Raw genomic sequence first — 15,883 nt, forward strand, 5'->3', positions numbered from 1 at the left:
GGGAAAATAAAGGAGAGGAGGAGAACGGACATTAGAGAAGACAGGAGAGGGAAAATAAAGGAGAGGATGAGAACGGACATTAGAGAAGACAGGAGAGGGAAAATAAAGGAGAGGAGGAGAACGGACATTAGAGAAGACAGGAGAGGGAAAATAAAGGAGAGGATGAGAACGGACATTAGAGAAGACAGGAGAGAGAAAATAAAGGAGAGGAGGAGAACGGACATTAGAGAAGACAGGAGAGGGAAAATAAAGGAGAGGATGAGAAAGGACGTTAGAGAAGACAGGAGAGGGAAAATAAAGGAGAGGAGGAGAACAGACATTAGAGAAGACAGGAGAGGGAAAATAAAGGAGAGAATGAGAACGGACATTAGAGAAGACAGGAGAGGGAAAATAAAGGAGAGGAGGAGAACGGACGTTAGAGAAGACAGGAGAGGGAAAATAAAGGAGAGGACGAGAACGGACATTAGAGAAGACAGGAGAGGGAAAATAAAGGAGAGGATGAGAACGGACATTAGAGAAGACAGGAGAGGGAAAATAAAGGAGAGGATGAGAACGGACATTAGAGAAGATAGAAAAAGGAAAAGTAATGAAGTAAGGAAAAAAGGGAAAATGGGAAAGGAAGTAAGAGGAAATGAAAAGGAAAAAGAAAGGAATGGTATTCGGAGACGGAGGAAAAGGAAAGGACATTGCAAAAGAAGTGAACAGGAAAAGAACGGGAACGGAAAAGAAAAGGTAAAAACGTTCAGAACGCGAACACTGAAATATTGATGAGACGTTGGAGCAAAAGTCTGCCCAGATGGAACGCTTCACTCGGCTCTCAGTCTTTTCTTTTATCAGTGTTTTTTTTAATCTTTTTATCACATCTGCATGTTTCGTTTTGAAACTGGAATATTTCACATGTGCCATTTACTGTACTTCAGAATATTAAAGTCAAACACACACACACACACATTCTCGTACCCGCAGGAAAGCGTCCAGGGCTCCGTTAGCCATGCTCTCCACCACGATCATCATAGTGTTTCCTGCAGCACACACACACACACACACACACACACACACACACACACACACACACACACACACACACACACACACACACACACACACACACACACACACACACACACACACACACACACGAAGAAGAAGAAGAAGAAGATCAGATTGTTTAATGCATCAGCACCACATCACAAAGAGATCACACACCGGCAGAAAGACACTAGAGAGAAAAAGAGTGACAGAAAGAAAGATGGCAACAACAGATGTATATAACCTTAGAATAATAGAACAAAAAAACAATAGAATGATACATGAATGAGACGGATGGACGGATGGATAGAAGAAGGATGGAGGGATGGATGGATGGATAGAAGACAGATGGATGGATGGATGGATGGATGAATGGATGGATGGATGGAGGTAGAAAGAGAGATGGATGGATAGATGGATGATAGATAGACGGATGGATGGATGATGGAGAGGTAGATAGAGAGATGGATGGATGAATGGATGATGAGAAATGGATGGATGATGGAGAAATGGATGGATGATGGAGGGCTGGATGGATGATGGAGAAATGGATGGATGATGGAGGGATGAATGGATGGATGTCGTGTCTCTATTTCCAGTAGGCATTAGAAGCGAGTGATTGAAAGCAGCTGAAAGAAAGACAAGGGAAGTACGCTCCATTAGGGAGGAGGGTGGCAGTAAATCCCCAGGTGTTAGAGTGAACGACAGAGAGAGAGAGAGAGAGAGAGAGAGAGAGAGAGAGAGAGAGAGAGAGAGAGAGAGAGAGAGAGAGATCCCTCAATCATGTACACCGGCAGCATTCATCGAGCCGCCCAATGACCAGAAGACTATCAGTCAATCCCCATCACAGCACTACTGGGCCGACCCACCCGAGGACAGGCGGATGAAGAGGAGGGAGGAAAACGACAAGAAAAGAGGAGGAGTGCAGCTCTCCGGAGGGAAACGACAGGAAAAATTGAGATTTGCAGGTGGAGGTGGAGACGTCAGAGAGAAAGATTAGAGTCATTAAGAGGCTTGCTGTGATTAGACCAGCAATTATTCAAACACGAACATCTGCGCGCACACACACACACACACACACACACACACACACACACGCTAATTTAATCCCATTCTCTCCAAAATGCCTCTTGCTCTCTAACACAACAATTGAAACAAGAATCAATTCAGTTTTGTTGACTAATTACGATAGAAATGTAAATAAGGAAATAACGGCCTCCGCCGGCTCGCCTTCTCCCCATAGTGCATCCTGGGGCCATGTGTTCCCCAGGTAAGCCACACACACACACACACACACACCCGGCCATCCACGGGATGTAGAAGAACACGTGATTCCTCAGACCAGGCCACCTTCTTCCATTGCTCCGTGGTCCAGTTCTGATGCTCACGTGCCACTGTTGGTGCTTTCGGCGGGGTCAGGGGTCAGAGGTCACCCTGACTGGTCCATACGCCTCAAACTGAGCTGCTCTGTGTATTCTGACAGCTTTCTATCAGAACCAGCATTAACTTCTGGAGCAGTTTGAGCTCCAGTAGCTCGTCTGTTTGCTCGGACCCCACGGGCCAGCCTTCGCTCCCCACGGTCATCAATGAGCCTTGGCCGCCCATGACCCTGTGGCCGGTTCTCCACTGGTCCTTCCTTGGAGCACTTTTGATAGATACTGACCACTGCAGACCGGGAACAGCCCACAAGAGCTGCAGTTTTGGAGATGCTCTGACCCAGTCGTCTAGCCGTCACAATCTGGCCAAACTCGCTCAAATCCTTACGCTTGCCCATTTCTCCTGCTTCACACACATCAACTCTGAGGACAAAATGTTCACTTGCTGCCTAATATATCCCACCCACTAACAGGAGCGGTGATGAAGAGATCATCAGTGCTATTCACTGGTCATAATGTTATGCCTGTTCAGTGTATATTCATAGAGAACAGATGATTTACACTGCAGTAATATTTCACTGTTTTACTGGATCTTTGATCAGATAAATGCAGCTTTGGGGAGCAGAAGAGACTCTTAATAACATTAACCTTACCGACCGCTAACGTATGCCTGGCTCACACTGCAGGAGTTTTGGCCGATTTATGCCCGATTTTCCCCCCCCGAGACTCGGAGAAAAAATGTTTTCCAGGACTCGATCGGTTCCAGTGTTTGGCGCAGATTATCTGGTAATGTGAGGCGTTCACAGATCAAATCTTGCACCTCACGATCTGCTCTCACGCAAATCGGGCTCGCCCCGTAATGTAGATAGACATCATTCGATCCGCTTCTGTATCTGTAAAACTTCAGTTTAATTCTGAGGGTCAGAGACGAGAGACGAGAGACGAGAGACAAGAGACGAGAGACCAGAGACCAGAGACCAGAGACGAAAGACCAGAGACGAGAGACCAGAGACGAGAGACGAGAGACGAGAGGCGAGAGAAGAGAGACGAGAGACCAGAGACGAGAGACCAGAGACGAGAGACGGGAGACGAGAGACGAGAGACGAGAGGCGAGAGGCCAGAGACGAGAGACGAGAGGCGAGAGGCGAGAGACCAGAGACGAGAGACGAGAGGCGAGAGACCAGAGACCAGAGACGAGAGACCAGAGACCAGAGACCAGAGACGAAAGACCAGAGACGAGAGACCAGAGACGAGAGACGAGAGACGAGAGGCGAGAGGCGAGAGAAGAGAGACGAGAGACCAGAGACGAGAGACCAGAGACGAGAGACGAGAGACCAGAGGCGAGAGATGAGAGGCGAGAGGCCAGAGGCGAGAGGCGAGAGACCAGAGACCAGAGACGAGAGACCAGAGACCAGAGACCAGAGACCAGCGACCAGAGACGAGAGACGAGAGACCAGAGACGAGAGACCAGAGACGAGAGACGGGAGACGAGAGACGAGAGACGAGAGGCGAGAGGCCAGAGACGAGAGACGAGAGGCGAGAGACGAGAGGCGAGAGACCAGAGACGAGAGACGAGAGGCGAGAGGCGAGAGGCCAGAGGCCAGAGACCAGAGACGAGAGACGAGAGACGAGAGACGAGAGACCAGAGACGAGAGACCAGAGACCAGAGACCAGAGACGAGAGACGAGAGACGAGAGACGAGAGACCAGAGACGAGAGACCAGAGACGAGAGACGAGAGACGGGAGACGAGAGACCAGAGACCAGAGACGAGAGACGAGAGACCAGAGACGAGAGACGGGAGACGAGAGACGAGAGGCCAGAGACGAGAGACGAGAGGCGAGAGGCGAGAGACGAGAGACGAGAGACCAGAGACCAGAGACCAGAGGCGAGAGACGAGAGACGAGAGACGAGAGACCAGAGACCAGAGACGAGAGACGAGAGACCAGAGACGAGAGACCAGAGACGAGAGACGGGAGACGAGAGACGAGAGGCGAGAGACCAGAGACGAGAGACGGGAGACGAGAGACGAGAGACGAGAGGCGAGAGGCCAGAGACGAGAGACGAGAGGCGAGAGGCGAGAGACCAGAGACGAGAGACGAGAGGCGAGAGGCGAGAGGCCAGAGGCCAGAGACCAGAGACCAGAGACGAGAGACGAGAGACGAGAGACCAGAGACGAGAGACCAGAGACCAGAGACCAGAGACGAGAGACGAGAGGCGAGAGACCAGAGACCAGAGACCAGAGACCAGAGACGAGAGACCAGAGACCAGAGACGAAAGACCAGACACGAGAGACGAGAGACCAGAGACGAGAGACGAGAGACGAGAGGCGAGAGAAGAGAGACGAGAGACGAGAGACCAGAGACGAGAGACCAGAGACGAGAGACGAGAGACGAGAGACGAGAGACCAGAGACCAGAGACCAGAGGCGAGAGATGAGAGGCGAGAGGCCAGAGGCGAGAGACGAGAGACGAGAGACCAGAGACGAGAGACCAGAGACCAGAGACGAGAGACGAGAGACGAGAGACGAGAGACGAGAGACCAGAGACGAGAGACCAGAGACGAGAGACGGGAGACGAGAGACGAGAGACGAGAGACGAGAGGCGAGAGGCGAGAGGCGAGAGGCGAGAGACCAGAGACCAGAGACGAGAGACGAGAGACCAGAGACGAGAGACCAGAGACCAGAGACCAGAGACCAGAGACCAGAGACCAGCGACCAGCGACCAGAGACCAGAGACCAGAGACCAGAGACCAGAGACCAGCGACCAGAGACCAGCGACCAGAGACCAGCGACCAGAGACCAGAGACCAGAGACCAGAGACCAGAGACCAGAGACCAGCGACCAGAGACCAGCGACCAGAGACCAGAGACCAGCGACCAGCGACCAGAGACCAGAGACCAGAGACCAGCGACCAGAGACCAGAGACCAGAGACGAGAGACGAGAGACCAGAGACCAGAGACGAGAGACCAGAGACCAGAGACGCCGCCACTGAAAACTGAAGACTCGCTTCAGAGATAAAAAAATAAATATTATTTTTACAGAAATTTTACAAAAAGAAAAGAAAAAAGAACCAAATTGTCTTTAAAACTGACTTTAATATTAGTGCCTTTCTATATGTGAATTTCAGGGTGTTTTTGATTAGTACAGTACACACACACACACACACTCACATACACACACTCACACACACTCACACACACACACTCACACACACACACACTCACACACACACACACACACACACACACACACACACACACACACACACACACACACACACACACACACACACACTCACTAACACACACACACACACACACACACACACACACACACACACACACACACACACACACACACACACACACACACACACACAGCTCCGGATCGTCTCTGATCTTTTCCCTCCGACACTCATCCATCCCTCCAGTATCGACCCGCTCCTCCCTTTCTCTCCGGACCCTTTAGAGGACCGTCCGGTTATTCAGCTCCACTTCCCAATAAAGCGTCCGATCGACGGCTTATCATTCTCTTTTCCATTACTGCAGCGGGACAAGCGGCTCATCCCTCCTTTATTCTCTTTCAGTGGAAGGACACTCCATCCATCCCACCCCCTGAAACTCTTTCAGGAGAGGGCCATCAAATCCCTCATTCCCTCGTTCGTTGTCTTTCCCTATCCTTTTCCCATCCCTCTCTCTTTTATTCTCTCGTTCTTTGTCTTTCCTTATCCTTTTCCCATACATCTCTCTTTTCTTCCCTCGTTCTTTGTCTTTTCCTATCCTGTGAGGAATCGTCACACTCTGCAAAAAAATGCTCTTCTTACTCAGTATTATTGTCTGGTTTTGGGGGAAATAACTCTAAATGAAGAGAGTTTTTGCTTAAAATAAGATAAATAATCTGCCAATGGGGTGAGAAAAATAATCTTGTTTTCTGTTTGAATTAAGATTATTTTTCTCACCCCATTGGCAGATTATTTATCTTATTTTAAGCAAAAACTCTCTTCATTTTGAGTTATTTTTTCCCAAAACAAGACAATAATTTGTACTTGACTAGTAAATGTTTCCTAATGAAAGAATTTTGAGATATTTTGACTCGAAATAAGACAGAAATACTGAGTAAGAAGAGCATTTTTTCCAGTCGATGGTTTATCGTTCTCTTTTCCATTAGTGCTCATCCCTCCTTTATTCTCTTTCAATGGAAATACCATCTATCCCACCCCATCTCGTCCCATCCCTCCCTCCTTTCTTCCCTCTCTCCGTCTGTACTGACCTCTGGTGATGACTCCCTCCAGACGCACGATGTTGGCATGATCGAACTGTCCCAGTATTCCGGCTTCGGTGAGGAAGGAGCGTCTCTGTTTCTCGGAGCATCCGGCGCGGAGCGTCTTTATGGCCACGGGGAGCTCACGTTTGCTCGGCAGCTTCAGGCATCCTCGGCAAACCTCGCCGAAATCTCCTGAGGACACGCCATACCCCAAAGGTCAAAGGTGCTCCATATTTAAAGACACAAACGGCACATTCTGTCATCATGCTGTTATTACACTGCAAAAAATGCTCATTCTGTCTCGTTTCCAGTCTAAATATCTGACAATTCTTAAATCAAGATGCATTTACTAGATCAGTAAAACGACAGGAGATATTTTTTATTAAAAATCATCTTATTTCTGACTGAAATCTTGTTTCTTGTTTCCGTCCCAATCAGAAAAAAGATTATTTTTCTCACCCCATTGGCAGATCATTTTGCCTGTTTTAAGCAAAAACTACTTTTCCCCCCCAGAAAACAAGAACAAATATCTTCTGTCGTTTTACTGATCTAATAAATGCATCTTGATTTAAGAATTTTAAGATATTTGGACTGGAAACGAGACAGAATGACTGAGTAAGAAGAGCATTTTTTGCAGTGAGCATGTCAGGCCCAAACTAAAGGGAATAATGGAGTGTTTTCCGGATGGATCCGGAGTGTTGATGGGTTTGGCACCTGTGTGGACGATCCTCTCAATCTTAATGCTGGACACATCCAGCTCTTTAGCAAAGGCATGAACCGCCTGCAGCAAATCTTCACACGCCTCTGGGTCGATGTACGTCCTTCTGGTCGGGATTTTAACTGGAATTAAACAAAAGTTTTGCTAAATCATTAATATTATCAGAGCTGGACAGTTTACTTGAGTACTGTACTTAAGCACACTTTGAGTATCTGTGCTTTACTTGAGTACTGTACTTAAGCACACTTTGAGTTTGTGCTTTACTTGAGTACTGTACTTAAGCACACTTTGAGTATCTGTGCTTTACTGGAGTACTGTACTTAAGCACACTTTGAGTATCTGTGCTTTACTTGAGTACTGTACTTAAGCACACTTTGAGTATCTGTGCTTTACTTGAGTACTGTACTTAAGCACACTTTGAGTATCTGTACTTTACTTGAGTACTGTACTTAAGCACACTTTGAGTTTGTGCTTTACTTGAGTACTGTACTTAAGCACACTTTGAGTTTGTGCTTTACTTGAGTACTGTACTTAAGCACACTTTGAGTATCTGTACTTTACTGGAGTATTATTTTTTCTGTAATCTTCTGACTTTAACTTCACTCCATCTGAAAGACAAATATCGTCCTCTTTACTCCACTACATTTCTATCAAGGTCCTCGAAGTGGAAAGTCGTTTCTGTCGCAGCTTTGAAAGTCAGTGGATGATTTTTTTCTTCTTTAAAAGGTGTTTGGGTTTTTGCAGAAAGCCTTTCAGGAATCACTCTTGTAGAGTCTCGTGAAGTTCAATGATTTCACAGCATTTATTAAACACTGATTTATAGTTTAGAGCAAAATGGAAGAAGACGGATGTCCAAATGCTCATTTAGTGGAGTATTCACATAAACAAAGTTGATTCTGTCTTCAGTGAAGGTGAACAGTGTGAGAATATCAGATGTGTATCAGTGTATTGGATCCGTGCATTCGGCCTTAAAGTGACAGCAGCTTTGTAACTTTTCTACAAGTATTTAAATGAGTTTAAGTTAGTCGTCTGCTAGTGTGTCAGATGGAGCGTCACTGACTGGCTTAAACCATGATGGCATAATGTGCATTTATACAACTATAATACAATAATGCGGCGACATAAAGAAGGACATTTACTTTTGATACTTAAGCACTTTTGAAAACAAATACTTCTGTACTTTTACTCCAGTAAAAATCTGTTCACTTGTAACGGAGTAATATTTGACCAGCAGTACTTTTACTTTTACTCTCACACTCTTTTTTATCCTCTTTATCTTTAATGATGTTCCCCATAGGAATATTTTGTCTGGTTTAGTTCTACAGACGCTTGTGTCCCAAACGTACAGCTCAGTAAATCTACACACACTAAAAAGCACAAACCATGTATGTGTGTGTTTGCATAATCAATAGCATTAAACCCACAGTCGGCGGCTCACACACTCTCACAAACAAAATGTGTCTCAGAGATTTCATCACGGCAGCTAAAGCTCTGATCCCGAACCGCTGTTTCTGGGTCATCCCAAACATATGCATATAAAACAAACAGAGCACATGCGGGACGAGAAGAGAGACGCTAGTTAAAGAACAAATCAGCCTCGCATCATCATGTTTCATTTACAAATCTGGCTTAAATAAACAAAATTAATAACATTTAGCACGTATGACCCACTCTGTGTCCAGAATCCGTATGCCAATCTTGCTACCGTGTACAGTACGTGTCCATTCTGGCTTAACGTGGAGATATGCATCCCATTCATCACAATATGAGCTGAATAAAAACATGCAAATATCAGTTTATGAGTGTTATTCATCCTGCTCTCACTGTACAGACCAGCTCAGTGCGTTCATTGTTTCAGCAGATTTAATGCCTCAGCTGCACACACACACACACACACACACACACACACACACACACACACACACACACACACCCTAAACCTACTCATCACAGGAAACATTCTGCATTTTAACATTCTCAAAACAAAAAACTCCTCCTGTGTGATTTATAAGCCTTTTGTAAAGTGGGGCCATGGGTAATGTCCTCATATTTCACCCTCTCCTGTAATACCTGTGTCATACCCATGGCATTATACACATTTGAGTCCTCATATGTCACAAAAACATGCCCACACACACACACACACACAGACACACAGACACAGACACACAGACACACAGACACACAGACACACAGACACACAGACACACACACACACACACACACACACACACACACACACACACACACACACACACACAGCCCCTAAACCTACCCATCACAGGAAACATTCTGCATTTTTACTTTCTCATAAAAACTCATCCTGTATGATTTATAAGCCTTTTGTAAAGTGGGGCCATGGGTAATGTCCTCATATTTCACCCTCTCCTGTAATACCTGTGTCATACCCATGGCATTATACACATTTGAGTCCTCATATGTCACAAAAACATGCCCACACACACACACACACACAGACACACAGACACAGACACACAGACACACAGACACACAGACACACAGACACACAGACACACACACACACACACACACACACACACACACACACACACACACACACACACACAGCCCCTAAACCTACCCATCACAGGAAACATTCTGCATTTTTACTTTCTCATAAAAACTCATCCTGTATGATTTATAAGCCTTTTGTAAAGTGGGGCCATGGGTAATGTCCTCATATTTCACCCTCTCCTGTAATACCTGTGTCATACCCATGGCATTATACACATTTGAGTCCTCATATGTCACAAAAACATGCCCACACACACACACACACACACACACACACACACACACACACACACACACACACACACACACACACACACACACACACACACACACACACACACACACACACACACACACACACACACATCTGAGTTCATTCCTTTAATCAACTGCGCTGCTGCTGTATTTCTGAAGGTGGTAATGGCTGCAGCCTGTCACAGACTGAGAGCTTATAGAAGGCGAAGTGATCAGGGATGGAGAGATTAAAGTGGCACTGCATTAACGTCTTAAGTCCGTGTGTGTGCCTTTACATCAGCCGGCCGAACGCTGAGGCCATTAGCATGAGTCAGACGCCCGGTGAGGAACTTTACAGACAGATCCTGCATTCAGTCTTACAAAAATAATACATTTCAATACATGCACTGGTGCCAGTAAAGGGATACACCACCGCTTTTTCATGTTAAACTGTTATTCCCTTAACTAAGCCGAGTTGACACACACCTCTCTCGTCTCAGTGTGTGCTCTTAATCTCTCTGACGCGCGGTGACGATCTGATAGCATTTAGCTTAGCCCACTAAGCCCAGTTCATTCACTATGGTACCAAACAGAGATCAAGCTAGAAGCCACCAAACACCTCCACGTGTTCCCTCTTTAAATACAGTTACACCAATAGCTGAACGATCAGCGATCATATTTTTGCTTCTTGCATTTCAGGGAGAATATTTTTTCAGAAAATATTTTTTAATTTCAACTTAAAATGTCAGGAGAGACATTGGTGACGTTACTGTTAAAAATGCACTTCCAATAAAGTTTGTGTTCGGAAAAACGGTCGTCATGTCTGTGTTGAGGCGGCAGCTGCTGAATGGAACTAATAAAGTAACTTGACATCTTACTTTAGTAAGATTATAAAATCAAGTAATCTGTAAAGTACCTAAGTTACATTTTAAAGGAGTAATCAGATTACTTTAAAAAAAATAACTGTGGCAACACTGATCATGAGAGGGAAGTTACACTCGTCTTCTCTATTGCGTCGTAAGTCGAGTGAATCGCTTCGCAAACAAGAATAAATGTGGGCGGGGCTTGATTGTGTCTGTGGGGATCTGATTGGATGGTTGTGGTTTGTGATTGGTGGATCTCGTGAGTGACATGTGGCCCCGCCCTCGTCATCAGAGAAGAGTTATTCTGATTCGAGATTATTAATAATGATAAATCATTTTGAATAAACACTGAAATATTCAAGAAAAATAAGAATTTGTTACTTTTGCATTAGTTATTATCCCCGTCGTTAGACTGAGACTGTTTTCTGAAGTGTAATGATGGTTGTGTGTCTTTTCCTCTGGTTTTCCAGTAGTTTCTTGTTTCCTTGTGTCTTTATTGAATAAAAGTGGCAAAACGCAGAACAATCAAATTAATGAATGGAATCAAAACAGCTGTAGTGTGTTGGTGATGCAGTTATCTCGCTTTCACTGCTGTTTGCCCTCTAAGCTCTCTAAACTCTAGCCAGATGTTAGTGTTACGTTCCATGTGCATTAATATTCCGATGTGTGTGTGTGTGTGTGTGTGTGTGTGTGTGTGTGTGTGTGTGTGTGAAGCATGTTTTTGTGACATATGAGGACACAAATGTGTGTAATGCCATGGGTATGACACAGGTATTACAGGAGAGGGTGAAATATGAGGACATTACCCATGGCCCCACTTTACAAAAGGCTTATAATGCAGACAGGGTGTGTGTGTGTGTGTGTGTGTGTGTGTGTGTGTGTGTGTGTGTGTGTGTGTGTGTGTGTGTGTGTGTGTGTGTGTGTGTGGGCTGGTAATCCCTACGTTAAACAAAATGTCCCCACAAAGATGGCAGTATCCGAAATCCTTGTGGGGACATTTTTAGGTCCCCATGAGGAAAACATCTTATAAATCATACTAAGTGATGATTTTTGAAAATGTAAAAATGCAGAATGTTTCCTGTGATGGGTAGGTTTAGGGGCAGTGTGTGTGTGTGTGTGTGTCTGTGTGTGTGTGTGTGTGTGTGTGTGTGTGTGTGTGTGTGTGTGATGGGTAGGTTTAGGGGCAGTGTAAGGGGATAGAAAATGTGGTTTGTACAGTATAAAAACCATTACGCCTATGGAGAGTCCCCACATTTCACAAAAACAAATGTGTGTGTGTGTGTGTGTGTGTGTGTGTGTGTGTGTGTGTGTGTGTGTGTGTGTGTGTGTGAACTCATGATACTCACACTGGAAGTAGAGCTCCTCATCTCCCTCCTGACTGGCTTTACTGTACCCACACTGTCTGTGAAGGAGAAAACACACACATATTAAAGTTATTTATGAACATGTTGAACTGTCTAAACACAACAGTAACTCGCTTATGATAATTATTTACATCGGGACATCTTATTTTATCAAAATCATTATTTGTTCATAATTTGTAATAAACATAATTTGTTCACCAAATAGGCATAACATTATAATTGTGTTGATCCCTCATTTGCTGTCTCGTCGAGGCATGGACTCCTCTAGACCCCTGAAGGTGCGCTGTGGTATCTGGCACCAAGATGTTAGCAGCAGATCCTTTAAGTTCTGTTAGATGTGAGGTTGGATGGATCGGACTTGTTTGTTCAGTTCATCCCGCAGATGATTGATTGGAGTAGCTCGTCTGTTTGATCGGACCCCACGGGCCAGCCTTCGCTCCCCACGGTCATCAATGAGCCTTGGCCGCCCATGACCCTGTGGCCGGTTCTCCACTGGTCCTTCCTTGGAGCACTTTTGATAGATACTGACCACTGCAGACCGGGAACAGCCCACAAGAGCTGCAGTTTTGGAGATGCTCTGACCCAGTCGTCTAGCCGTCACAATCTGGCCAAACTCGCTCAAATCCTTACGCTTGCCCATTTCTCCTGCTTCACACACATCAACTCTGAGGACTAAATGTTCACTTGCTGCCTAATATATCCCACCCACTAACAGGAGATGAAGAGATCAGCAGTGTTATTCACTGGCCATAATGTTATGCCTGATCGGTGTATATGAATAATTTTAAATGTGTTTAAATATCAGTCCCCAACACCATAAAACCAGCCTGTACACTGCAAAAACAGATGAGTACTTTTGTCTTGTTTTCCAGCACAAATATCTAAATATCAAGATATAATTATTAAAAACATCTAAGAAGAAACGTCACAAATCCTGAGGAAGAACACCATTTTTTGTAGAGAGCTATATTTTCTGTGAGACTTTAAATCATTCAGAACCAGTGAGAAGATCAGGACGCCGGATTCATGAAGGAATTGTTGCTGCTTTTAGAGAATAAAGACTTAAAATGTCAGAGTGTTCCTCACATAAAGCTCTCGAATTACACCAGAAGACTAGAGTCATAAGGATTATTTTTATGGTGCTATTTCTGCCATTCTCTGAATTTGACCGTCCTCATTCGCTTTCATTACACTGAGAAGAGCAGCTGGGATTGCACACACAAGTCCCAAACTAAATGAGAAAGTGTTTGAGGGGAGCTATCCGTTTAGGAGAAAAACACCCCGACTGCTCAGGCCAAATCCTTCCGCTCCGAGCACACACACAAGCTGTAATCTCAGGTGTGTAGTTCAGGTGTAAACGCAGAGATTTATTCTGACACACTGAGCGCGAGAAGAATCAGGACGCCGCAGGATCTGATGGCATTTGGGTGATTTTACATTGTGGATTAGTGTGACGGAGACACTGGAGAAAGACATGCACCACGGGAGGGATTAGAGACACACACACACACACACACACACACACACACACACACACACACACACACACACACACACACACACACACACACACACACACACACACACACACACACACACACACAGACACACAGACACACACACACACACACACACACACACACACACACACACACAGCAGGGGTGGAAAAGTACTCCAAAGGAGACACTGACAAGGTTTTGGAGACTTCGGGTTATTTGCATGAGCATGAGCCGTTATTTGAGAAGAAAGAGACACACACACACACACACACACACACACACACGCACACGCACACGCACACGCACACGCACACGCACACGCACAAGCACAAGCACACGCACAAGCACGCGCACGCACACGCGCACATGTTTTTTTAGAAAGTAAAAATGCAGAATGTTTCCTGTGATGGGTAGGTTTAGGGGTTGTGTGTGTGTGTGTGTGTGTGTGTGTGTGTGTGTGTGTGTGTGTGTGTGTGTGTGTGTGTGTGTGTGTGAGATGGGTAGGTTCAGGGGCAGTGTAAGCAGATAGAAAATATGGTTTGTACAATATAAAAACCATTACGCCATTAATGTACCCCATATTGACAGAAAAATTATTTTTTTATTACACAGGATTATTAAAAAAGAAAACCTGAAATATCACATGGTCTTCAGTATTCAGACCCATTTAACTCAGGTGCTGTCCATTTCTTCTGAACTGGCCACGGTTACAAACTTAAGGTTCCTAAGAGCTCAGTGGCCTCTATAATCCCTAATGGCAGACGTTTGGGACGACCAGAACCCTTCCTAGAGCTGACCGTCCGGCCAAACTGAGCTATCGGCGGAGAAGAGCCTTGGGGAGAGAGGTAAAGAAGAACCCAAAGATCACTGAGGCTGAGCTCCAGAGATGGAGAGATGGAGAAAGATGGAGAAAGATGGAGAAAGTCAACCATCACTGCAGCCCTCCACCAGTCGGGGCTTTATGGCAGACCGGCCGACGGAAGCCTCTCCTCAGAGCGAGACACACGAGCATTTGCTAAAAAACACCTGAAGGACTCCAAGATGGTGAGAGATAAGATACTCTGGCCTGATGAGACCAAGATAGAACGTTTTGGCCTTAATTCTAAGCGGTGTGTGTGGAGAAAAATGTCACCTGTCCAATACAGTCCCATCAGTGAAGCGTGGTGGCGGCAGCATAATGCTGTGGGGTGTTTTTCAGCTGCAGGGACAGGACGACTGGTTGCAATCGAGGGAAAGATGAATGTGGCCAAGAACAGGAATATCCTGGACGAGAACCTTCTCCAGAGTGCTCCAGACCTCAGACTGGGCCGAAGGTTCACCTTCCATCAAGGCAATGACCCAAAGCACAGCTAAAATAATGGAGGAGCGGCTTCACAACAACTCCGAGACTGTTCCTGATTGGCCCAGCCAGAGCCCTGACTTAAACCCAATTGAGCATCTCTGGAGAGAGCTGAAAATGGCCGTCCACCAACATTTACCATCTGACCTGACAGAACTGGAGAGGATCTGCTGGAGGAATGGCAGAGGATCCCCAAATCCAGCGGTGGAAAACTTCCATCGTTCCCAAAAAGACTCACGGCTGTATCAGATCAGAAGGGGGATCTGCTAAACACTGAGCAGAGGGTCTGAACACTGAGGACCATGGGATAGTACAGTTTTTAAACTTTTTGTATAAATTTGCAAAAATGTCAACTTTTGTATAAATTTGCAAAAATGTCAACAATTCTGCTTTTCAGAATCACAAAATTCCACTCAAAATCCAATCACAAGCGGAGAACAATACCAGGTGCAAACAGGCATCTGTTAGGAAATGAGAGAGACGGGACAAACGAGAGAAAGGGAGGATAAACACAGGCATGCCTGTACCTGGGAGAAAGCTGAGCGGAGGAAGGAGGAGGAGGAAGAGGAGGATGAGGAAGAGTAGAGAAGGAGGAGAGCAGCACCACGCGAGTAGGAGCTACATTGGAGGATCTGGAGAAGCCACTAAAGGAAGAGAGGGAGG

The 15,883-nt window shown here is 45.6% G+C and overlaps 1 protein-coding gene across 2 annotated transcripts in view; it reads right to left on the minus strand.

The window, feature by feature from the left end:
* The window catches only part of LOC137048470 (ephrin type-A receptor 7), a 197,539-nt gene that overhangs the window by 20,296 nt on the left and 161,360 nt on the right, over positions 1-15,883 (minus strand). Inside the window, exons 9-13 of one of the 2 annotated variants that reach the window (XM_067426637.1) lie at positions 15,748-15,864; positions 12,364-12,419; positions 7,382-7,507; positions 6,674-6,859; positions 961-1,022 (exon numbers count right to left, since the gene is read on the minus strand). In XM_067426637.1, coding sequence (XP_067282738.1) covers positions 961-1,022; positions 6,674-6,859; positions 7,382-7,507; positions 12,364-12,419; positions 15,748-15,864 — 547 coding nt within the window. The remainder of the gene's footprint in view (positions 1-960; positions 1,023-6,673; positions 6,860-7,381; positions 7,508-12,363; positions 12,420-15,747; positions 15,865-15,883) is intronic. The other variant, XM_067426638.1, reaches the window with a different exon arrangement.

This window comes from Pseudorasbora parva, chromosome 19, assembly GCF_024679245.1.
Source record: "Pseudorasbora parva isolate DD20220531a chromosome 19, ASM2467924v1, whole genome shotgun sequence".
Classification (NCBI taxonomy): domain Eukaryota; kingdom Metazoa; phylum Chordata; class Actinopteri; order Cypriniformes; family Gobionidae; genus Pseudorasbora; species Pseudorasbora parva.